The 26,910-nt window shown below is 36.8% G+C and overlaps 1 protein-coding gene across 2 annotated transcripts in view; it reads left to right on the top strand.

Annotated features, from left to right (window-relative positions):
* The first annotated feature begins 6,279 nt into the window (after positions 1-6,279).
* MARK1 (microtubule affinity regulating kinase 1) overlaps positions 6,280-26,910 on the top strand; it is a 65,658-nt gene continuing 45,027 nt past the window's right edge. For both annotated transcript variants that reach the window (XM_059998148.1, XM_059998140.1), the window contains exons 1-4: positions 6,280-6,477; positions 7,753-7,806; positions 22,500-22,548; positions 23,629-23,694. In XM_059998148.1, the coding sequence (XP_059854131.1) occupies positions 22,521-22,548; positions 23,629-23,694 (94 nt within the window). In that variant the 5' untranslated portion in view covers positions 6,280-6,477; positions 7,753-7,806; positions 22,500-22,520. The remainder of the gene's footprint in view (positions 6,478-7,752; positions 7,807-22,499; positions 22,549-23,628; positions 23,695-26,910) is intronic.

Below are 26,910 nucleotides of genomic sequence, written 5' to 3'. Positions count from 1 at the left end.
TTATACCATGAACCACTGGTTGGCATTTTATCTCTTTATTGGTTTGCATACGTATTACCCTTCTCTCTTCCTTTTACCTCTCCCTCTGCTAAAATGTAAACTTTATGAGGACCGGGACTTTTTATATTTAGATTTCTCTCGATTCTCTGGCACTGTAGGATATGCATATAGTAGGTCAAAGTAAATTTCTGTTGATTGAATGAGTGAGTAAACGAATCACTGAGTAGTGAGATGGGAGACATAGTTCAAAAAATAAGATGAAGCCAGAGGCTTTGGAGTTACTTTGATGACTTTCTGTTGACCCTGCATTCCCAAACTCCATTGTGAGTGCCCTGTGGGAGAGTGCTTCCTACTCACTTGTCGCTAATTCTGTGTCTGGGGAGAGGTAGTACTTGTCCTTTTTAATATCTGATTTGACAATCATTGATGGATAGTGAAAATAATAAAAAGAAATAAACCTTATCCAAGCGGGTGATGCAACATGTGGAAAAATATCTTCCTTGCCTAGGAAAATACCTAAGTGTAATACATCCTTGTGGGAGGATCTGAGTTTAGCAATTAAAATTGGGACCTAATTTCAAGGTATATTTACCTATGGCCTGAATACAGTGAGCAAAATTGTGGAAGTTTAGATGCTGATTGACTTCTAAGGTGCCTGTTTTGCTTTGATTTTGTAAGCCACATTCAGTTTGCCCTGAACTTTGTAATCTCCAGGCTACTTTCCGGTTTTAACAACAAAGTCAGAAAAGTTTAGTCAATTAAAAAGCTGCACCCAAAATAAAAAGTTTTCCTTTGGGCTTCCCTGGTGGCGCAGTGGTTGAGAGTCTGCCTGCCGATGCAGGGGACACGGGTTCGTGCCCCGGTCCGGGAAGATCCCACATGCCGCGGAGCAGCTGGGCCCATGAGCCGTGGCCGCTGAGCCTGCACATCCGGAGCCTGTGCTCCGCAACGGGAGACACCACAACAGTAAGAGGCCCGCGTACTGCAAAAAAAAAAAAAAAAAAGTTTTCCTTTTACTTGCACTTAGAGCATAACCATCTCATTTTTCAAAAATAGGACAACCTTCTCTATTTCCTCAGAATTCCAGCTATTTGGCTAACTCTACTCACTATGTAGTTTAAATGAAATGAATGCCAGTTTTCTTTTTGATGTGTTACTAGTGTGGTCAATATTATTCCTGGGAGTTGGTAACTTTCTAGATGACCATTACGCTAGCAATGTTAGGAATAGCATACAATATGTCCAGTAGTTTTTTGTTTGCTTTTGCTTTTGAGATTTTTTATCCAGAGAAAAGGACATGGAGGTAGAAGCTCCATAAGGATCACAACCCACCCCAACATACACATATATGCACTTTAATTGATACTTATGTAGAACCTGGCATTAACTAGAAGGGTCAGGGTCTAATGGTACATAACCTCTCTGAGCTACTATTTTCCCTATCTCTAAAACAGGTCATCAGGGACTTCCCTGGTGGCACAGTGGTTAGAAATCTGCCTGCCAGTGCAGGGGACAAGGGTTCGATCCCTGGTCCAGGAAGATCCCACATGCCATGGAGCAACTGAGCCCGCGTGCCACAACTACTGAAGCCCGCACGCCTAGGGCCCGTGCTCCGCAACAAGAGAAGCCACCGCAATGAGAAGCCCACGCACCACAATAAAGAGTAGCCCCCGCTCGCCACAACAAGAGAAAAGCCTGCGTGCAGCAACAAAGACCCAACGCAGCCAAAAATAAATAAATTAATTAATTAAATAAAACAGGTCATCATGGTATGCTTCTTGACAGAGCCGTTGTGAAGATTAGAAGAGGTAATGCATGTAAAACATCTAATACAGCTCTTAGCACACAGTAACCCTTCAGTAATTGATAGCTTTTTTTTTTTTTTTACCATTTTCCCTCTGGATAACTAGGGTATTGCCATTCTCATTTAGCAAAAAATTATGAAAATGGAAATCCTAGTCCCAGCTAGATTTTCTTTTGATCTAAACAGTTGTTTGATTCAGGCAAAAGAGAAGAACTACCTAGAAAGAAATTGGGTTGTGAGATAGAGATGTGGCTTATCTTTAATGGTTTCTCTTTTTATCGTTTATTTGTTATTTGATTCATTCATGCATTCACTTATTCATTCATTACCTATTAGTAAGCAGGCTGCACCTGCTCTTGCCTTTTAAATCTGACTCTGTGTGGTCAAATGTACAGGGCTTTATATCTGTAACTTAAACAGTTTGAATTCCAATAGTATTCAGTTGGACATCTGAATTTTCAAGATGTAGCCCTTTGAAAAGATGTCCCATATAATGTACCATTTTATTAGGTACGTTTCTTCTTTGAATTTACAAAGTATGATCTCACCTTGGGATTTTTCTATTTATTCATTTCACTGTCTGGATTGCTCTTCCCCTGTTTATCTAGCTCCTTTCATCTTTCAGGTCCAGCTCAAACATCATTTATTCCATGTACTCTATCTTAGGTATCACTCACCCCAACTCCCTCCATAGTCATTCCTGTCACATCATCTCATTTTATTTCCTTTTTGCCCCCTATTACCAAGTATAGTTATTTTATTTTGGCTATTTGCATAGTCTTGTTTTCTTTCACTAGAATATAAGTTTCATGCTTCAGGATTTTTTCCATCTACGAGTAGACTTCCAAAACTTTCTTTTCTATTTGACTTAGCCTGAGTTGTTTTCTGTTGCTTGCAGACAAGAAACCTGACTGATATTCGTACCAGGAGTGGTTGCAGGCAACAAACACTCAGAGAAATAGCAGAAATTTGGGATTAGTGTTCTGGTCTAGGAAACGGGGTATTTTTGTTTATTTGTTTAGTGTAGTTTTAATTAACAAACACTTACATGGTTCTTATTACATACTATTTACACCTTTACAGAAATTATTTTATCTGATCCTCAGAATGACTATGAGGTAAGCTTTATTATTAGCTGCCTCTTACAGATTAGGAAACAGGCACATAAAGGTTAAACAACTTGCCCAAGGATGCACGGCTAGTGAGTAGCTCTTTCATTTCAGTTGGTATTGAAGGCAGGGAAAATTCTAGTATTATTCAGGAACTGAAGTCTGGTAATCCATGGGATGCAGCTTTGAAGAACTAATGGAACCATTACCTATAATTACTTTGAATATGCTGTGTACTCAGGGCCAGCTTTAGGGTCATGTTGCCACTGCTGCAGAAAAATGAAGGAGTTCAGTGTCTACTGGATTGAGTGGACAACTTGAAGAAAGAAAATACAAGATCTGAATTTGTATTTTCAGCTAAAGATGCAGACTAAAACTTACAGATATTATATAATTGAGCTCACATAATTTCTTACATCTGTCAGCCTTAGGGCTGAGATAGTTCTTATTAACACTATAAATTCAGCCCATGAACATTAAACATTTAAAAATTAAACATTTTTTCCAGGTTTCCTATTTGAGAAAGAATCTATTGATCAGGAAGGGGTGAGATCAGTTATCCCAAGTTACCCTTCACAAAGTTTCTTCAAGGAAAGATTCTGCTCCTGAGTGGTACTGTGGCAGTCCAAAGGAAAGATGACGGTTTGAGGGGAGGAATATTTGTTTGGGTGGGTGTTTTATAATTAGAATCATATAATATAAAACATGTGCTATATATTCTACTTTAATTTCTAATTTAAGACTCATATAAATGCATTCTGTGTAAGTTGATTGGCTCTTAAAATGGTCATGCTTAATGTTGAAAGTTAGGAAATCATATATATATATATATATATATATATATTTTTTTTTATTTGTGGTACGCGGGCCTCTCACTGTTGTGGCGTCTCCCGTGGCGGAGCACAGGCTCCGGACACGCAGGCTCAGCGGCCATGGCTCACGGGCCCAGCCGCTCCGCGGCACGTGGGATCTTCCCAGACCGGGGCACGAACCTGTGTCCCCTGCATCGGCAGGCAGACCCTCAACCACTGCGCCACCAGGGAAGCCCCACTCTGAACTCATTCTGTTGGCCAAAGCAAATCACATGACTGGATGCCCAAAGAGTGAGAACCATACCCTGTCCTCAGTGGGAGAACATTGGAAAGTTACCTGGCAAAGGTTGCGAAAATTTGGAGCTAATAATTCAGTCTGTCATAGTTTGGTTTATTTGAGGATATGCTCTGCATCCAGCATTGGGAGCTGGGTTACAACTCAGATATTTTAACTCATCCTGCTGTTACACGCATCAAAGACCTGGACAGCAGGAAATCATCATTCCTCAGAAGTCATTCTGAGTATAGGTGTCAGGAGCACAAGGACCCTAAATTTCTTCAACTTAGTATGTATTTAGTGTCTTTTTTGTGCCTAACACCATATTAACTTCTGGGGCTTAAGGAGCTTTAGGTCTAACAGTGAAAACAGACCATGGACAGGACTTGAAAGGTGGTGTGATAGTTCAGTAACAGAAGTTTTTACTAGATATAAAGATAGCAACAGAAGAGAGGGATAATCAACTCTGCTTTATGAAAAGGCATAGAAAGCTTTGTTGAGAAGGAAATTAGATTTTGAGTGTTAGACAAATCCACAGTCCTTACAGAACAAGTTCAGGTAGAGAAGTATTTTTTGTAGGAAATATTATAGCAATCTGTTAACTGTTAGAAATTGATTATAGTTAAAATCTCTTGTTTATGCTCGGATAATAGAAAAGTCTCTGAGAGCCAATGAATAACTTTGTATTTACCACCTTCTTGCATTATTTACTGCAGTAGTTTTCAAACTTTGGCCTGCATCAGAATCACCTGGAGGACTTGTTAAAACACTGATTGCTGGATTCCACTGCCAGAGTTTCTTATTCAGTAGGTGTGGAATAGGGTCAGGGAATTTGCATTTCTAACATGTTCCCAGATGATGCTGATGGTAGTGGTCCAGGGACAACACTTAGAGAACTATTGATTTATTGAATCTTTCCTATGTATCTGGCACTCTGCAATGTGGTGAGTATATAAAGGTAAAAAGAAAACGTCCCTGCCCTCAGATTGCTCGTGGTAGGGTGGCTGGGACAAAGAAGTGAATGTGTAATGACAGTGCAGTGGAATGGACGCTGAGATCCATGGAAGTACAGTTTGCTGTGGAAATACACCAGAAGGACACTAACTCAGACTGAGGCTGCAGGCTGCAAGTGTGTGTAAAACACAAAAAATCCTTTAACCCTGAGCTGAGTTTTTAAAAAAATCAGAAAGTAATAACAAGTAGAGAAACGACCGTGAGTCATGCTTTGCGTGAGGTTCGTAAATGGAGTCGTCTTCGAAGTTGCCTTTAAGAAATTTCTGATCAGAATTTTTTAGACAAGCTTTTGGTGGTGTAGATGGGACCATGTATGTCTGAATTAGTTACTTTGCAAATAAAAATTATCCCCTTTTGCTAATTTGTTCTACTCATCTTCAGCTATTGTTAAGATGCCAGTTAGATAAAGATGTTACATTCTATGTTTTCACAAAAAGAGAGAGAAATTTTATTTATGTCAGAATGCAGACAAAACTAGACAAGAGCAGGAACAATCAGAGCTGGGGAAAGAGGGTTCCTTAGGCAGCTTTACCTGGGACTTGAGGTGCTGAGCCTGCAGGGGAACAGAGTCAGCTACTCAATGCGATTGTGGGCTAGCGTGAGACTAGGAGACAAAGTGACATCTCTGCCTTGAGAAGGGCACTGAAGAGGAATGCAGTGGATGTTAGGTACTGGATTCAGGCCGGGCTGTAGATAGCTCCTGCTTGGGCATGGTGAGGTGGTGAGGGGACTGGGCAGGAATTGATTAGAGGTGTACCTACAGTGGGAAGCTGCTAGGTCAGCTGGCCAAGTTATATGCCCAGCAAATGAAAGAGTGAACCTGACAAGTACTTGGGCTGGTTTAGAGAAACAGAGCCATACTCAGGAGGTTGTTTGCCTTGGCATTGAAGACGTTCTGCCATTTTAGTGAAGCAATCTTGGATTGTGTTGTCCTCTCAACCCACAGGGGTAACACCCTTTCAGGAGTAATGGTCTTTGGGGCTCCTGGCTATCTAACCAGTTGTATTTGTTTTAAATCAAAAGCATATACCTAAAGCTATGCAGAACATTTCATTTTAAATGGTTATATTCCCACTGGCAAAGGGAGCTAAAGTCAAGTAGAAATTATGAACAGAATGCTCAAAATGTTTTAAAATCATGTAGTACAATCTGTTTTCATTGGAGATGAATTACTGATGAAAATTGTTTGTAGTTTTTTAAACGATCCTTTTATCATGTAGTTTAATTAACAGTGAAACCTTGTAACCTTTTCCTCAGCATACATCTGTGGATGGATATACTGAACCCCATATCCAGCCGACCAAATCAAGTAGCAGACAGAACATCCCTCGGTGTAGAAACTCCATTACGTCAGCAACAGACGAACAGCCTCACATTGGAAATTACCGTTTACAAAAAACAATAGGGAAGGGAAATTTTGCCAAAGTGAAATTGGCAAGACATGTTCTAACTAGTAGAGAGGTAAGTTTTCATGATTCCTTTTACTATTTACTTAGACCTCTCCAGAATCTAGTTACAAAAGCTTTCCTACAGCTGATTCTGGGAATAAGTACCAGCTGCAGTATGGTAAACACTGGGATATGTGTGAATGGAATGTATGTAGATAGAGTTATCTATACATGGCACAGAAGAATTGTCCTTATGTATTAGCATCTCATAAATCAGATGTGCTGCAGATGAGGTTTGCTCAGACTTCTGTCTTTCATTATATGGCTTCTGTAAAAATTTCTGATTTTTACCTGACCCCATGAACAGGGCTAGGATAACTTCTTCTTAATTACTGCTTAAGCTGCAGTGAATACAGGAGCAGAAAATGAGGTTGTACATGTGAAACTTATATAGTGTTATAAACCACTGTTACCTCAATAAAATTTTTTTTTAAATTACTGCTTGAGGTAAATTAGGTATAAATGTGTAGAAAGTCACCCACTAATTTTTATCTATTTAGAAACCACATTGAGCAAGTGTTATACAGATGTTTTTCTCAGATAATAAGAGAATCGGGTTTCTAAAATCCCATGTGTTTCAAATCAGATGTATTTATATAGCAAAATTTGTTTTTAAAATAATAATTAATATATTTAATAACATATAATAAAGACTAAAAATAGTTAAACATCTAACACTCTATATTATATAATGTTTACTGGATCCAGTTAGGACATTATGAAAAATCTGTCATAAAATGTTTTTGTTAAGTTTCCATTTTGTTCTATACATAATATTATTGTCACATACGGTTAAATTTAGTCCTCTCTGACCATTTTGACCCCAGGAGCTGTTGGGACACAGGCTGTATTAGACAGAGACTTAGAGGACATTTAAATCCATTCTGTTAGTTTGCTGTAAGGAAGTTAGGGTGTCCAATCTCTCTACCCACATAATACTTAACTCACTAAAAGTTTATAAGCCTCTCCCCTCTGAGAATTGTAACTTACCAAGATCATGAGTAAAAGACGAAGATACAGATGACTTTTACTTTAAAAGGGGAAACCTGGAATGACTTTAACAAAGGTGTAATTTCACTGACTCAGAATCAAATAGGTTAAAGACTTGGGTCAATAGAATATATTCTAAGGCTGCCTAATTATCAAAACTTTACCATCCAATTATGTGAACACCAAATACAGCTAAATTATATCTAGTTAGGGATGAAACAAAAGATGTTTTCCTTATAAATTTTATTCATTAAGATATGTATTCTCAAATATATTTTAATGATTCTCTTTTTTTTAGGTTGCTGTGAAAATAATAGACAAAACTCAGCTAAATCCTACCAGTCTACAAAAGGTATTTAATTATTTTAATAGTAAGTAATTAGAATACGAGTTTATTAATTAATATATGATACTCTGTAAAGTCAGTTATTCTAAACTTCCTGTTAGGTACAATACTACATTTCATCCATATATGAAGAAAAGATTTGATATAAAACATAATATTTACATTTAATAATATTTTAAAAATGTTTATCAAGTGTTTTTGAAAAATATCTGCTACTCAAATGCATGTACCATATCAGAGGAACTTATGTCTTTTAATTCAGTAAAATAAAATTTTTCATATCAAATATTTTGAAGTAGTAAGTATTCTGCTTCATTAAAAATCAACTCATGAGATACTGTTGTCCATAGGTGGGTTTCCTTTTATCGCTTCACTTGCTTTTCTTCCTTCTTTCACAAGAACTAGGCTTTCAACTAACTTACAATAAAAGATACGACCATTTCTTCAAAGGGTGAAAATATAAAGCAGAAGAGGGACCAAAAAAAGCAGTTAGGATGGGAATTGACCTGGTAAAGCTGTTTCATGTTGCTTCATTAGTTATTTATGTGGGAAAATTTTCTCAGATACACATACTAGTACTTTAAAAATGAAGCAGATATTTTAACATTTATGTCATATATGTTTGTATATAGCTCACTATATAATATTTATGTATAATATATATATAAAGTACATTATGATTTTAATTAGAATATAATGGGATCGTGGTCACATATGTAAGTGTGATGTAAATAACTCTGGATTTCTAAAACAGAATTTTATAAGAAAATTTTAGTGTAGTATGTTTAACTACACCTGCTGTGATTCTACCATTAAATTAAAAATTTGGGTCTGTGATATCAAAACTTTCCACTTGTCTCAGTGCCAGATAACTCAGTTTACTATTTTATATATTTCTACTTAGACATCTGTCTTTGTACTTAATGAGATTCCTTTTAAATTTGACAACCAATATAATTTTTCATAGCATTAGAATTTCTCATCTGTGAGAACATGAAAGGTTTGCTGGATTTTTTTTCTCTGAGTATGAGATAATATACTTTATTGGATGATTTTTGGGAGAAACTTCCAGCACCCATCTTTCAGCTAATCATGATTTAGTGGTATGCGTTATAAAAAGGCATCCTCCCTGGGCAGACGAGTTATCCAAAGATGCTGTGTTTTCCTGGACTAGAGCCACAGTGGGGCAGAGTTTTGCCTGCCCTTCTCCTGGGAATCCTTTTACAATGCAGACTGCATACCAGCCCAGTGGCCCAGTCCATGGCCCACCTAGCCTTGTCACTTTTCCTAGGTTAATCTGTGGGTTACTCTGGTAAATTAACTGATTTTAAGTGACATTTAGAACTAGTCCAGGCCTGTTGTGCTCGTTGGAGGCACAGTAATGTGACCCCCGCTCTGTCTTTCCCAGGGGGGACCAGAGAAGGTTGTAGAACCAAAGTCACGCTTATTGAAACATGTGGACATACAGACATGAAGGTGGACTGTTATTCAGATTAAAAATATACTTGTTGATGTAATTTCTATTATAAATTCTGCTAATCTTGCTGATAAATTGTTGCTTTTCCAAACAGGCATATAAAAAATGGTGGCAATTTTGTTTTCTTTAATCTGTAAAAATAAAAGCAAAGGAAAGATTGAAATTTGCTAAACGTAGCCAATACACTGTGTGCATTTTGTTGTTTTCAAAATAATTTTTATTTGTGTTCATAGATTGGCTTTTTGTTGAAAGGTTTGGGAAAAAACGGATCGAGGCTTGCTTAGTTTTCGTGCATTGTAGAACGTTCAACATTTGGCCTTACGCATTGAATGCTGGGAGCATCTCCCAGTCAGTCATATCTAAAACATGAAAATGTAAACAACGGAATTAAAAGTAATCATTTTTTTTTCCTTAGCATTGACAGTCAAGTCCTATAGGTAAAAAATAGCAAAATGGCTCTCCATGTCTTAGGTGTGCTTGTTAAAAGGCAGATGATGGCAGCACATACATTTACAGTAAGGATTCATTTTAATCTCATCTCAACCCAAAAGTGTTTGGTTAAATCTTGTTCTGGACTTGGTCTGAATTTAAGCTGGTTCCCCTCCTTTACTGTCTTTTGTGTATAACGTATTTATAGGAAATATTAATTTCCTTTGTCAACATCAATGGTAGATAAAAGTAATCTAAATTTGATACCCCAACTGTTCCAAACTTCTAAAATATAAAGTTCTTAAAGACAGTTCGGTCTTTGGAATTGTTAAGCATCTTTGGCTTCAACATTCTTCACGTAATATGCTCCTATTATTTGTATTACATATTTTAAATTAATGGAATACAGTTTAATAAGTTTTCGTAGTTTAAGAACTATTTGACGTACGTGCTATATTTCCTTCTTCCTCTTTGGAGCATGACTCCCACCTCATACATTAGTGGTTTTTTAGGCTAGGGTCTATGAACTATACTCGTGATTCCTGGGGATCTTTTAAGCAACCTGTTACTGTTGGAGGAAAAGCAGAATGATGAAGCAGTTTTATTCCTAGTTCACATACTTGAAATGTAAGAATAGTTATCGTTTCCTCTGAAATTCCACCAAGTTTGAAACTGGGACACATTAGTTTATACACAGATGACAGAGTTTGTGTTAGCTTGTCTCAGATCGCAGTCACCAGGGTGCAGTTTATCTGTCTTCTGTGTATTGCTTGCTAATTTGCATTTTCTATTTTACTGTGTTGCATTGTATTTCAAATTCACAAAAATAGTGCGGTGGTTCAGAAGTGATTTGCTGAATAGTAAAACCTGTAATGAAAACAGAAACAAGACTACTACAACTCATTAAATAATAAAGAGGAGTGCTGCATCCCAGTTAAAAAGAATGAAAATCCTTGTGACAGTGATTTTGCACAAGCAGGGCAAGTGTAAAAAATTTTCAATAACCGACATCTGGAAATTAGGCTTAAGTGAACGATCCATTTACTGCTAGTGTCTAGTGTGTTATCTGTTGTGTAAAATGCTGTCAAATGGTGACCTAAGCCATTTATACTTTAGTGAGTTTTCAGATAAAGCCCAGAGACCTCTCTGGTAAGCTAGTTAAGTTTTCCAAAACATCTGCAAAATAATCTTTATTATGTTGATGAATTTGGTCACTAAAGGTAGAGCAGAGGACAACCATTGAAGCAATTCAAAATTACATTTCTTTTAGCGAATTATCAAGAAACCAAACTTGTAAAAGAAATCGTATAATTATTGACAAATATTTTTGATCAAGGAGAAAGCAGAAGCTTCTCGGCAATATTCCTTAACAGATCTCTCTGTTGGACATAGGTTGAAATACCAGTTACTCTCACATATGTGTGCTTGATATTGATAGCATATTTCACTTTGTAGCTGCACAAAACCACTTACGTGCTGAGTACTTCTTCCATACAGTTCTTTTTATGTGTGTGGATCATTTGAAGGAAAGTCTTGACCAATTCTTTTGTGGATCAGTGAAAACCTAAGTGAAAAGAGAAGGGGTTAGCATTTAGTGAGCTGGGTTGTAGACTGCAGAAGTTGTCTTTGAATCATTCCTGAAAATTTTAATATATATACTGCAAGGAGTGATTCTGCTATGTGAATAAATAAGATCATACCTAATGCCCAGTCACTCATTGCTTCATTCTCCATGACATCTGTGGTCAGTAACATAACCTCTGATCTTGATTTGGTTTTAAAGGAATACTGAAAACAGGGACTATCATAAAATCTTGGCTATTGAAAGATGTTTCTTTAGCATACAGTGTGAAGAATTGGTGGGAAGTATATCTTTCACACTGAAATACAATGGATTTGAGGGAGAAGTTGTTCAAACAAGTTTCTTTTAAAAGGTGATATCAATAATGTTAATGTCTAGCTAAAATAGCAACAGTTTAAATGTTGAAGATAAGATAACCAGATTTTCTGGAAAGACCAAACTGTATTTCAAGCAGTTCACTGACCAAAAATCTGACTTTTCTAAACCCTGTTTTAGCCATCATTAGTTATTGGACAAAGTGTTCAATGACATATTATTGGGCAAGTTTAACGTACAAATGTTACATCCAAATATGAAGAATACCTTCCAACGCAAGCATATCCAAAGAGTATATTAAGAACCCATTGTTATTAGCTCTCAACTTGAAACTTCCAGTCTTCTAACCTTTTAGTGTGATTAGATCAGCAGCCTAGAATTTGTCTGAGAGCCGGGCATAGTCTTCTTGGAGAAATGCTTTTGTAAGGTTGGATCCAGTAATTAATCTGAAAGTCTCTGACACATCACCCAATGCTTTGTTCCTTCCCCCAATCAATGATTGTGACTTAGGATTTTTTTTAATTTAATAGAAATAAAAAGTAAAAAAAAAAAAAAAAAAAGTAAAACTAGAAATGGAAACTGTCTTGTGGTTCAAGCTACACGTCGTGGAGCCCAGTACATGTGTTCATTAATTAATTCTTAATCTAACAAGTATTTATTGAAAGAAGATTATATTTCTCCTTATGTTTTCCTCTGCATTTTTGGCCCCTCCTTTTCTGTTTCCTTTAAGTGGACTCATTGTCCTTTTTGTGGGCCACTCAGTGTTAAGAGTTTCACAAGACATGGTCCTAGGACTTCTCTTTCTGTATTCTCTCTTCCTAGGCTGTCTCAAGGGTAACTCTGGTTTAAATTACCACCGGTAGGCAAACTCACAAATTTATATCTTCAACTCAGACCTCCCCTACATTTGCTTGTAATCCCTCAAAGATAACCCAAACTTATTATGTCCAAAACTGAACTCATGATCTCCACCCCACCTGCTTGGTACATTGCCCACCTAGTGCCCTTCCAGTGTCCTCTCTCAGTGAATGACACTGTCCCCAAGTTGTGCAAGTCAGAAACCTCAGAGTTATCCTTGACCCCTCCCTCTCCTTCCTTCTCACCATCTAGTCTGACCTTGAGTTGTGCTGATTTTATTTCTTACATATCTTTTGAGAATGTTTGCTTTTGTCTTTTTCCGTCATGATCCTCTAGACAGCACTACTATTATCTCTCCCTTGGACTACCCCAGTAGCCTTCTAACCCGTCTTTCTGCACTTTGCATCCCTGCGTGCGTGCGCGCGTGTGCGCACACACACACACGGATGCGCACACACAGAGTTTAAAAAGTCATCAAGGATGCAAAATATGTCTGATTATGTCATCCTTCTATTTAAGCTTTTAGTTGGCTTTCCCTGTTTTTTGTAGCCTAGAAATCAAATTCATTAACATGGTGTACAGGCCCTACTTTCTTCCTCTACCCCATGGTCCACCAGCTCTCCCCAGCTTCTCCTTGCTCTTCTCATCCCCTACTCCTCCAACTTCACTGATTTTCTTTTATCTGCTCCTATTTCTACCCTTTATTCTAGCTACCAGGCCTTTGCAGCTTTTCACCCCACCCTATGCATAATCTTTTATCACTCCCTCTTCACTTAATTCTTACTCATTTCTCACATTTCAGCCTTAGAGTCATTCCTTCAGGGAAAGCTTCCTGTCTCAACAACAGTGTTAAATCCCCCTGCGCTTCATAAAATTAAGCACTCATAACCAAGAATTATTTATAAACAATCTTCATAAATAATCACTTTAGTTTTTATTTGTTTTGGTTTGAGTAGTACTGTTTGGATTTTGCTTTTTTTTTTTTTGACCCTATCACGTGGCATGCAGGATCTTAGTTCCCCTACCAGGGATCGAACCTGTGTCCCCTGAAGTGGAAGCACGGATTCTTAACCTCAGATTGCCAGGGAAGTCCCTGCGTTTTGCTTTGGATTCTTGTATTCTGGCTCTGATTCTGAAGACCTGTTTTAATTGCTTGGTCTTTTTTGGCTGTAAAGCGTACATCTATTTCTGTATTCTCAAGAAAGTATATAATATTTTCTGAAATAAATATGGAAGAATTTTCTCTTGGAAATGGAGGAAGCTAGAAATCTTTAAATCACCTATGAATTTTAGACTGAATATCTGGCTGTTTTAAAAATCATATTTGCATTTAGTTATTTTGAGTCATACTCCTGTTTTTTCTAAGTTCAGTTTGTTGATACAGTACACTAGTCTATTTTTAATTTTTGGATGGAGACTTCAAAACATCTTTCCCATTTTAAAAACTTGCTTTCTCATGATATTTATTTATTGGACTAAAAGTTTTCATTTCTAATCATTTTTTTTACAAGAGATGCAGTTGAAGTCCTGTGTGCCATTTCTTGGTTCTATTCCTGTATTTTTCTACCTAGAAATAACTACTATTCTGAATTTGGTCTTATTCCCATTTTTTTTTTTAATTTCACATGTGTATCTGTACATGAAATACTATGTATTATTTATTTTTAAACTTTCTATTCTTCTGCAACTTGCTTTTTTCATTTAGCATTGTCTTACAGTTTTAGTCATGTTAGTCTATATAGTCTAGTTCATTTATTTTCACTATTATTATATGCCGTTGTACAAATAAGCCACAGTTTACCCATTTTCTTATTAATAGACATCTACTACACTTAGTTCATTTCTGTTAGTTTATATTTAGATTGTTCCTGTTGTTTTAGTGGGTTTTTTTTTCCAGTTAGCTTTTTGGTTTTGCTGTTACAGACAGTGCTGCAATGATTCTTATTATGTATATCTTTTTGTGAAGATGTATAGAAGAGTATATCTCTCCAAGTAGAATAAGGTTGAAGGGCATGCATATCCTCAACTGTATTAAATAATGTCAAATTGCTCTTCAAAGTGGCTGCATCCATTCTACTTCTGCTAACACTGTATGCGATTTACTTTTGCTTCACATTCTTGTCAGCACTTTATATTATCAGATTTCTTAATTTTTGCCAACCTTATAGAAGCAAAATGGCATCTTGTTTTAATTTCCATGATTTCTTTATAGTGAGATTGGACATCTTTTCAAATTTAATCTATTTTATGTTTAGTATCTTCTCTCTGAAATTATTTGATTTGGTATCTCAAACAATTTTATTTACTTAGCACCAACTTGAGCCCAGAGTTGTACAAGGCCTTGGGAAAGACTCTAGTACTATAAACTTGGTACCAGTTCATAAGAAATAAGAATCTTATAATTCATGTACGAAGACAAATTTTGGCAAAGTGGCACAGCCTATTATTTTGCAATGAATAACTGACTATAAGTTGTCAAGTTTGGAAGTAATACTAAACAGTCATTTTTTTAGGTAGAAATCATCAATATATATGAATTTAATTATGTTCAGATTTCTTTTTCTGAACTACTGTTTCTTGGGAAGAACTTAAGAAATTAGCCTAAGCTGTTATACTGGTACTAGCAATAACTTTATAAAATATTTTGGTGTCCCAATATGATGTCTCAAGTAAAGGAGGAGTGAAATGGTGATCCTAGAAATTAAAAAGCTGAGAGTTTAATCTATAAGATTCTGTTAGTATACCTCCATGACTGACGTCTCTGAGACAAAGTCTAGACAAGGTCCTCACTATCTCTTGGAGCTGAACGTCACCTGCAGGGTACAGCACAGCACCCACACTCCACATTAATAGGCCAGTAAACTGCTGTTGGAGATACAGGTCAAATTTTTACAGAGTTTACGGTGAAGGTAAAGAAGGCCTTCTGCCCCTCCTCAAACCCAAATCAGAGCAAAGTACTTGAAAGGCCAAAAAAGGTGGTGTTAAAAGGCACAAACAAACGTCACCCTCTTTTTATGAGCTCAGTCTACTATCACTTTGATGACAGCCTGGAAGAGCTCTCCCGGGGGGAACAAGCTTGACCACAGCCTTTGTCAAGCTCCCCGTGGCCACAGAGTTGTTCCCCATCTGCCTCAAGATCAAGGAAGTAGTGAAGAAGTCCTGTGACACTGATGAGTCCAAGGGCAGCATGGTGAGCAGGGCTGGTAGAGAGAGGATGATAGGTGTTCGGCCCCTGGCTGTGCTGCTTTGAGAGTAAATAGAATGGGGATTGTCTAAGCCATGTCCACTTGACTGCTTCTAAATAGAACAGATTTTTCCACCATCAAAAAAAAGTAATAGTAGGCAGAAGGAATGGAAGAGGTAGGAAGGAGCAGAGTAGTTGAGAGAAGAAATAATTAAGGCAAATATGTATTGATTAACACTAATGGAGTTTGCCTAATCCTGACCCTAAGCTCTAACCAGGAAGGACTGAACTGGAAAGTAAATACCTGTCCAAAGAACTGAGGATTGTTCACTAACTTCAGTTATCTAGAACAAAGCCAGGAACCAAGGAGGAAACAATAGAGGCCTCTGAACAACTAGAACAGCTGTCACAAAGTCCAAACAGTGAAGTCCCTGCCATTTAGTCATAGAAGACCCATCTCAAGCCTTCTCTCCGCACTTAACTTCTTTAATTCAACACACAATCTTAACAAACTCTGGCCTTAATTTTCAGCTGACAGCAAAATTGAAACAGTAGTTTGAAAGGCATTAGTGAATTCAGAGCCCTCCTGCTAAATTTGGATATGCTAGGAACATCATGATGTCACAGTTTAAAAATGAGAAAGGAGGGCTTCCCTGGTGGTGCAGTGGTTGAGAATCTGCCTGCTAATGCAGGGGACACGGGTTTGAGCCCTGGTCTGGGAAGATCCCACATGCTGTGGAGCAACTGGGCCCGTGAGCCACAACTACTGAGCCTGCGCGTCTGGAGCCTGTGCTCCGCAACAAGAGAGGCCCCGATAGTGAGAGGCCCGCACACTGTGATGAAGAGTGGCCCCCGCTTGCCACAACTGGAGAAAGCCCTTGCACAGAAACGAAGACCCAACACAGCCCAAAAATAAATAAATAAATAAATAAATGAATGAATAAATAAATAAATTTAAGAAGGAGAAAGGAAAAATAGGACTAAAAATTAGAATCAGGAACTAAGATAGTAGTGTGGGCCTATTTAATATGTTCACAAACTTCTGTTTTCCTTACTTGTGTCTGGACATATAATACATAAAATAATTGACTTTTTTTTTTTTTTTTACAACAACTCTCCATCTCAGGGTAAACTTCTTATCTTGATCTAAATGTTCAGCTCTCCTTTCCCCCTCACCTCTTTCCCCCTCTCCTAAAGAAGAGCAAGCACGGATAAGGTTGGCATCCTTGCTGGTAAAGGTCTCTTCTGGGTGAAAAGACCAAATATAATATAAAGAGCTCACTGTCTCTCCCTCTTCTGCTCCCTTTGACTCAGTGGGCTAGTGCAGAAGACTTTGACATTAGTCCAGTCTCTTTCCTCTGTACAACCAACTAGAACATTAGAGTTTAGGAAGAAGTTATGGGGAGTCATGAAGAGGAAGAAACATCATAGCCCTTTACTGAATCCACGTCCTAGTACTATTCAGTTGGCCCCGATTTTCTAGATTTAGAACGTTAATGACAAACCTGGCTGACAGTTCAAGTGTTTCCTTGGGAGTAAGGGTGATTGACGGGGCAGAATTCTGGCATTTCATTGTCCTGAGTCAATATACCACTTAAAACCCCCTCACCACTTCTTCCATCGGCAACCACTCTTCCTCTTTCCACAGCTGCTTGTCACTTTTAGCCAGCACACACTCAACTTATACACACATTCATGCCGTTGCTTGTTTTTCTAATTTTTTCTCACTCCTTGTCAAAATCTACTGAGGGATAAAATAGATAACCAACCAGGACCTACTGTAGAGCACAGGGAACTATACTCAATATCTTGTAATAACCTATAATGGAAAAGAATCTAAAAAAGAATATATGTGTATATATATATGTATGTGTGTACGTATAACTGAATCACTTTGCTGTACGCCTGAAACTAACACAACATTGTAAATCAACTATATCTCAATAAAAAAAAATTTTTTAAATGCTGAAGGAGAGGAAGCTATGGATAGAACAATGTATTCAAGACATTGAGATGTAGGAACCCGATGACTGTATATTATTATTTTAACTGGAATAAGAAAGTCCTTTCTGATGAGAAAGGGGTGGTATTTCTCTGGCTTCATCTCCAGGTAGAAGTGGAGCGGCCTTCTGTTCAGGTACGGTTTTTGTTAAGTGCCCCACTTTTCACAGGACAATTTTAACACTGTTCCCCAGCTCATCTCGGTCCTCCGTAGAACAGAAGAGCTACGTTCTAGACTCCTCCAGTCAAAGACTAAATTCACGAATTCGTACCACTCAATCAAGTAAACAAACAGAAGACAGTGTTTATAGGGGAATGCCTGAAGGATGTGTAGCTGTCCATTCCTTTAGATTACTTATTCTCAAACATGGAGCTGCCAGTATGTTTTAATTAGTGATCAGATATGTCTCAACCAGTTTGCTCCTAAGAATAAACTACTGAACTGGCCGATAACGTCATAAAAATTAACAAGGGTAAATTCAAGATTACCCATGTGACAATTTCGTTCTCACTCTGTTGCAATTTGATGTTCTTTCTTGAGACAGAAGAGAAAGAAGGTAGAATGAAGGAGCCAGTGTGGCACACTCATGCTACAACTTAATGGGCCACACTTCCTGGAGGTACCTATGCCAGTTACAAAGTAAGGCAGAAGCCCTCTTCCACGGGGCAGGAAGGACTGGTAATCGAAAAAGTAGGTTAAAGTGAGGAATTATTAAAAATTATATAAGCATTTAACATTTAAAATGAGTACATAAATATACGTTCATCAACCAATCCTTTCATTTAGGTGCAAAGCTTTATTCATTTATTTATTTTCTCTTTTAAGCTTGGGTCTACTGATTGGCTTTGTTTATGTTGCACAAGTCACACTCGTAAACCCGTGTTTGCTGCTATTTCTAATTGGTTTCTTATTTTAATTAATGGAGAATTTAAAGACTCCCGGGAAGTGATCTGAGAGCAGAATCCTAGATTTTCTTTTAATCTTTTACAGTCTTCTTGCCCACACCTAACAGGACAGCAGTCTCTTGAACAGCTCTTATCTAGTATTTAGAAAGTATTCAATTTGGTTTGTTTTGTTAAACAGCATACTTGTCCTTCATTGGTTTATGTAAATTGAATCTTGTTGGACAGACCTTAAGGCAACCCCAGTGATCCCTGCCTTCTGGTGTTCACACCTTTGTATGATCACTTCCCTTTGAGTGTGAGCAGGATCTGTGCCTGGTTTCTAACCAGTAGAATTAGGAAAAGGTGATGAGAGTTGACTCTCACGATCACATTATGTTATATAAGACTGTCCTGCTAGCCAGCTTTCTCTAGAGATTATCCTTGCTGGCTCGATAAAGTAAACTGCTGTGTTGGAGAAGCTTACTTGGCAAGACCTGTGAGCAGTCTCTAAGAGGTCAGGGCAGCCTCCAGGAGAGCCAGCAAGAAACCAGGGTCCTCAGCCCTAGGGCTGTAAGGAAATGAATTCTGCCCACAGCCTGGGTCAGCTTGGAAGTAGGTTCTTCCCCGGTCGAGCCTCTAGGTGAGAGTGCAGCCTGGACAGCACCTTGATGGCAGCCTTATGAGACCCCCCAGCAGAGGACCCAGTTAAGCCGTGACCACAGTGCACAGTGAATACTGACACACAGAAACAGTGAGATAATAAATGTGTGTTGTTAGAAGTTGCTGGGGTGTGGTAATTTGTTACTTAGCAATAGAAAACTAATACATTAGTTGAATGATCTATTTGCAGTAACAACTGCAACTGACAGACATGTCTGAAATCTAAATAACCTTTGGTAAGCATGCTGCTTAACCGCGGGAGTGTAGAGGCACAGGAAGCACCTCGAACAGTGAGCATCGAGGGTGCACAGGTGTGCTCAGCAGGTTTTGCAGAGGCAATGCCGAGTGACAGTTGGTTTCATGGAGGCCAGTTACAAAGGCTTCTGTACTGTAGTGCTTGTGAATTGTGACTGTATAGTCACATCTAACAACTTAATAGATAAATAAAATTTTAATAAGAAAGTAACACTCAATGAAGAAAACAGAGGTAGTTCATTTACATGTAAGTATAGGAGAACAAGATTGTTATTGGGGACTTTTCTATTAGAAATACATAATACTACTACTTAGCCATAAAAAGGAATGAAATAACGCCATTTGCAGCAACGTGGATGGACCTAGAGATTATCATACTTAAGTGAAGTAAGTCAGAAAGAGAAAGACAAATGCCATATGATATCACCTATACGTGGAATGTAAAAATATGGCACAAGGGAACTTATCTACGAAACAGAAACCGACTCACAGACATAGAGAACAGAATGTGGATGCCAAGGGGGATGGCAGGTGTGGGGAGGGATGGAGTGGGAGTTTAGGATCAGCAGATGCAAATTATTATTTACAGAATGGATAAACAAAAAGGTCCTACTGTACAGCACAGGGAACTATATTCAACATCCTGTGATAAACCATAATGGAAAAGAATATGAAAAAGAATGTGTAGTATATGTATAACTATCACTTTGCTGTACAGCAGAAATTAACACAGCATTGTAAATCAGCTATACTTTAATAAATTTTTTAAAAAGAAATACATAATAGTGATAATACTAATGAATGCAGATGAAACTTACAATAATGCTACTCGTATTAATAATAGGTCCAATAACTTTAAAATCTATATAGGACAGCAAAACCAAAATAGGGACTATCTGTATTTATTTTTTATAATACATTCCTGGGGTGCAGGGTGGAGATTCAGGAAAAAAAGGTCAATATTTTTTTTTTTTTTTGAAAAAGTCAATATTTTTTAAACAATAAAGTTTAACATTTAAAAAAATTACTTTAGTTACAAATAGGTATATTTCTTATAAAATGATATTTTAAATGTTTAAATGGACTTTTATTACTCAGTGCTTATAAAATGGGTTTATGAAAGCCATGGAAAAATAGGAGGCAGGCATAATATTTGACTTGTTTTTCTGGAGAAAAAAATTCTGCTTATAGTAGAACCTAGGATCATCAGATTTGTTAGTTATGATTTTATAGTTATATATAAGTTTTATGTGTTCATATTATGTGTGAATTTTATCTGCTAATGTGCCATAATAAGAAAAAAAAAAGTTGAAACCAGAAGTACAGATTCTCTGAAAGTCTAAACTACAGAGTCTACCTCTGCTGTCAGCCCAAGGAATCCGTGGGCAGAGGTCAGCTGATGAGGTGCCCCCTTACTTCCTCTTTGGTTTTCTCAGGGAAGTGAGGGCCTTATTTTTAGGGGGGATGTCAGGTAAGCAGAGTGAGGAGACCCAGGTGGTGTCAGAAACCAAGATAAAAACCCTGAGTGCATTCTGAGGGGACTACCCACCAGGAATACAGGAGACCCCACAGAGCTCTGCCCCTGCTGCCAATCGTGAGAAACGTCGGGTATTGGTGGCATCCCCTCTGTCTTGGTATAGGAGGTCCCCTCAATCCTCCCTCTGAATATTCACAGGAGTAAGATTCCACACTCCCCTCTGCTGACCTGAGGCCACCCAGCTCACACCAAGGCCCTTACCCCTCTGAGACCCCTGAGGAGGAAGTGAGGGTATGTGACTTCCAGCTCCCTCTGCCCAGGGCCTCCAGGGCTGCTCATGGGAAGGACATATTCTCTGACGTCGCTAACTAGAATCTACATGGTATTTGATGAGTATTCCATGCTTACTGCTGTCCACTGGCATCTGGTATTGTTGAGGTTTGGAAAGAGTTTGAAAAACAAATAACTGATTTAGAAATAGTCAAATGATCTGAACAGAGGTCTCATCAGAGAAAGTATATAGACGGCAGATAAGCATATAAAAAGGTGATCAACACCATACATTATTAGGAGTTGCAAATTACAACAACAGATAGGGGCTTCCCTGGTGGCGCAGTGGTTGAGAGTCTGCCTGCTAATGCAGGGGACACGGGTTCGAGCCCTGGTCTGGGAAGATCCCACATGCTGTGGAGCAACTGGGCCCGTGAGCCACAACTACTGAGCCTGCGCGTCTGGAGCCTGTGCTCCGCAACAAGAGAGGCCGCGATAGTGAGAGGCCCGCGCACCGTGATGAAGAACAGCCCCCGCTTGCCACAACTAGAGAAAGCCCTCTCACAGAAACGAAGACCCAACACAGCCAAAAATAAATAAATTAAAAAAACAAAACAAAAACAAATACCACTACACACCTGTTAGAATGGTGAAAATCCAAAACACTGACAACACCAAGTGCTGACAAGGATGTGGAACAACAGGAACTCTCATTGCTGGTGGGAATACAAAATGGTACAGCCACTTTGGAAGGTAGTTTGGTGGTTTCTTATAAAACTAAACATACTCTACTATACCATCCAGCAATCATGCTCCTTGGTATTTACCCAAGTGAATTGAAAACTTATGTCCACACAGAAACTTACACATGGTCTGTACAGCTTTATTCATAATTGCTTATAGTCTGATCAACCAGTAGAGGTGATTAAAGAGTCAGGCCCCCCAAACCCCAAGGAAGGTTTTTTTTGGATAAAAATCATGTGAATGATCATTTAGTTTCATTCCCACAGTGTTTTTCTTTTATTCCTAGTAATGAGTATTCAAATAAATGTTTGTTTTACTGTATATGGTATATTCACATACACACACAAACACACACACACACAGAACCATTTGAGTTCATTAGTTAAAATTGTCCTGGGAACCAAGTCTCAGCAAAATTAGAGTTGGGACTGTGAAGTAAATCTCTTATTTGACCAGAATCCTGTAGTGTCTTATAAGCAGATAAATGTTTTCAAATAGATGTTTTGATTGGTTCTCTGCTTGAGTGTTCTTTTTTAACAAAATTGTTTGGTTGTTTTAACAGTTGTTTCGGGAAGTACGAATAATGAAGATATTGAATCACCCTAACATAGGTATGAAATTTATGTATACAATTAACGATAAAGTATTTTCCTTAATTTGAGGCTATTTGAAAGGATGCAATTTTAAGGATGTTTTATATAAAATGAGGAAAAGTGATAACCTCAGAAAGTGATACTTTGGGTAAAAATAGATTATAAAGAAGTTAACTGAAGGCTACAAATTGTAGTTTTCTACTACCTTGCTGTCTTCTGCTTGTCACTAAAATAATATATATGACTTGGAGTTAAAGCATATAAATGATTTTTGTATCTCCTTACTAAATCTCTCTAAATAGAGATTGCATGCCATTTAGGTATTTATAAAAAATAATTCCAGATATTTTGATAATAGGCACTTGGGCTTGATCATAGTTTATAAGCAAAATAACTAGTTTGAATTTTAGAGAAAATAGAGTTGATTTCAGTTTTAGTGAATTTACTTCCATAAGTTGTTTTTCCCCCATATTTACAAATAAGTTTATTGATTACATGTATTATACAGAATCATTGGATTGTAAGAAGTAAAAAGTAATTCTTCTTTTAATCTGTTTATTTTTGAATCGTGTTTCTTGCACATTAAAAAATCTTATGTTTATTAGAGACACTCATACAGTTACTTGTGGTGTATAATTTCAACTATTTGTCAATACATAAGTCTCATAATTTAGTATTTTTTTAACCAGAAACTTAAAATATCACATAATTATAAAATTTTTTGTTTCTGTACCAAAGATTATTTAACATTTTTTGATAGGCTCATTATAATAATAGTGTCTTTTTAAGCTTTAATTAAAATTTTATTACTTTGATTTTAAGATTTTCTTTTTTTATTACCTTATTCTAATTAGAAAAGGAATGATTTTTTTTAATCCCAGAAATTTAACTCTCTTTTGACCCAGCAGTTGGTTCCAAATCACTTCACAGTAAATAGTTTTCTTCCATAGTCGTAATAACCCTTGAGAAAATTTTAAAGTGTAATTAATAATTTTTAGTAAATACTCAAATTTTCCTTTAGTGTTACCTTAAAGTTTCTTAAAGCATATTCAATATGTGCTCACAACCACAGAGTTATATCTCTAATTTCTTTTTCAGTAAAATTGTTTGAAGTTATTGAAACAGAGAAGACCCTCTATTTAGTCATGGAATACGCGAGTGGAGGTAAGGATGGAAGGGAATGAAAAGTTATCTTTGATGAGACATATAGAATTATTAATACCAGTCATTAACATTCATGTCTTTTTTGATGTTAATGAATCTGTAGTTTCATAAAATGCCTTTAAATGGTATCTTAAGGAAAATTCAGTGTTTAGTTTCAAGACCTATTGATCCTACATTTAAAAGTAGGATTTTGGCTTATTTAAAAATTACTTAGGGACATTTTTCAAAACTCTAAATTTGCATTGTTATCTATGAATGTTTCAATTCTTATCTAAATAATATATATAATAATATTAGTAGTAGTAGAAGCTCTTGGCTATTAACAGGAAATCTCAAATTCAGAATGTATTTAGTAAAGTTTAGAGTAAAAGCATGTTGTAGGTCACATGTTTATTTCACTGATTGTTCATATATGACAGATTCTCCATATACATACATTTTCAAGAAATCCATAAAATGTTTCAATTTAAACAAGTATTTATATATTTTATAAGTTAGGAGACTGAGTTGATGGGGACATAGTAAGATACATTTCTAGTAGAATATAATATTGGGCTGGCCAAAATTTCGTTCAGGTTCTTCGGGAAGATGTTATGAAAATCCCGAATGAACATTTTGGCCAACCCAATATATATTCTGACTATATAGTGTTCAAAATAGGAATGATTTTTAAACACTGATATATAATAGAAAATCATTTTCATATACTTTCCCTCAAATGAGAGATATATTGGCTCAGATTCACTTTTCTTTTAGGCATAAAACTTAACTTTCTCAGAAACAGGTTTAAAATTTGTGGAATTAAATCATTTAATAAGTAAAATGAGGATACTTGAAGGTTTTAAGGGCTCAGAGAATTTAAGCAATTGAAGAAGAGAGAGGACAGCAGAAATTATTTAAACCACTTTGGCTAATCACCTTTTTTCGCTAATCGATTGAAAAACTTAGTGTTGAATTTAGTTTTGAGTTCTTTTAGCTAATAAAGTATATAGATTTTTGTGATGATTCAGATTTTCTGTAACGAGAATAAAGATGATTTATTTTAGTCTATAGCATCTAGGCTATGTATTTTTATACCCTCTCTTAGATTTCTAAAAAATTTTACTACAAATATTAAACGGATTTTAATTGCTTTTTCAGTTTTTTATGTAGATTGAAAGTTTTAAAAGGTTTAGTTTTTTGCATAGCTTTTTTTCATCATGAAGATATTTCATTGTAGGTTTTTTACTTAACCTGGAAACCTACATCATTAATGTTTTTTATTATTATAGGATTTTAAGAAATATTAATACAGCCATGCAAATTTGCATAAAATGTTAATCTATAATAAAATTAATGAACCTACAAATACCACATAATGAAACGTTCTCTAATTTCTATCCTGTAGTTAGATCTATGTATCAATTCATCATTGTTGAAACCCTGAGTGTTTATCCAGTTAGACTTTTTTTTTTTTTAGCGATCTAAAGTCTAGAGAGTGGGGCTAAACATGTTTTGATATGAGAAATTACAGACAGCTAAAAATCTGTGGGCATTGTTCTATTTTTATGAAGGTCTGCCACAAGGCTGTGTTAATGTGCACACTGCTTTCACGATTAATGGTAAGTGCAGTCAACTCTTTATTGGTGCTGATGAAGGGGAGCAATGGCTGGAGTAATAGACAGCGCGTAGGGTCCTCACTGCTCTCCTTCAGTAGCACTGGGAGGGGCAGAAGGGTGTAGTGTAGTGTAGAGAGGTGTGTACTGGAGCTCAGCCAGTGGCCCCTTATTCAGTTCTGATTCCTAGGGATAGGTGTTCTGTGAGTCTTGCCAGTCAGTGATCCTGTAACAAACCATCTTGGTTCTGTAGCAGTAAATCTAGAATCATCCTCTTGCCTTTTTAATCTATAAATGGCAAGGTGACTCTAGAGAATAAAACACTTAATATTTTTCCTCTGAAATTTCTAGATATTTTAGGATTGAATCTGACATGCACACGAGAATCCTAGCATGAACAAGGGTTGAGTCAGACAACTGCCTCTTTGCCAGAAGTACATCTATTGACTCTGGTTCACTAATGGGGCAAAAGATCTTCAGTGATTAGAAGGGCAGGGAACTCCTTTATGATTTTGAACCATGTTTCGTTCAAAGGAGCCTATTAAAAGTAGGCGTCAGGACTACTTTGGAATAGTGTGTTTATACCTTCTTTTGCTCATGCAGACATTTATTAAGTGTTTACTGTGTACTAAGTGGTATTCTAGGTGCTAGGAACACATGGGTGAGCAAAGACAAGGTCCCTGCCCTCAAAAAGATTACGTTCTAGTTGGGGAAGCAAATCATAAACAAATAATATATAATCAGTAAAGGACTGAATCACGTAAACATCCGGGGGGTGTGAGTGTTCCAGGCAGAACTTAAAAGTAGTCCAAATTTTTGAACTCCTGCCGTATATCTTTCCCCGCCTAAACTCACATATCTAGAATTAACTGCTATGATGGCTCAACTAGAGCATCTGTTCATTTCTCTGTTTTCATCATCCCATTTAATTATTTAAGTATGCTTGATATAATATGCTAACGTTGTAGATTTATTAGTTTCATCTGACACACATCATTACATATTTGATTTTTAATATTTTACTTATGTGCTAGGATTGATATTGCATATATGTATATGTAATATATCTGTATACCTAGATACAAATATATAATTTATTGAGTGCTTACTATATGCCAGTCTCACTGTGCTAATAAGCACGTGCATTATTTCATTTAATCCTCACAACACCCATGTGAAATAGGTAATAGGGAGAAACAGGCTCTAAACGAAGTTAAGAAATCTTCCTAATGTCTCCCAATAGCTACTTAGGGCTAAATAAGGATTCATACTAAAATTGGTCTGATTCTAAAACCTGAGTTTTTAAGCACTTTGCTGTACCTTACAAGAGCTCTTTAAGCCACTTTATGAGTTTTTAATATACATGTATATATCTATGTGGTACAAATTATAAGGATATAAAAATTTTATCCCTTACGCTGAGATATTTTATTTTTGATAATGTAACTAAACGTTAGTTGGTTTATTATTATTATTGATTGGAGAAAAATGAAAAAAACATACAGACATGTAAAGTAAAAGATCTATTAGAACATTTTTACGGTTTCTAGTATCTTTAAATTATTTCAACAAATATGTATTGTCTATCCACTTTGTGTTCTGTCATGCGGATGGGGATACA

Source organism: Delphinus delphis, chromosome 1 (assembly GCF_949987515.2).
Source record: "Delphinus delphis chromosome 1, mDelDel1.2, whole genome shotgun sequence".
Classification (NCBI taxonomy): domain Eukaryota; kingdom Metazoa; phylum Chordata; class Mammalia; order Artiodactyla; family Delphinidae; genus Delphinus; species Delphinus delphis.
This window is presented reverse-complemented; position numbering and strand designations above follow the sequence as displayed.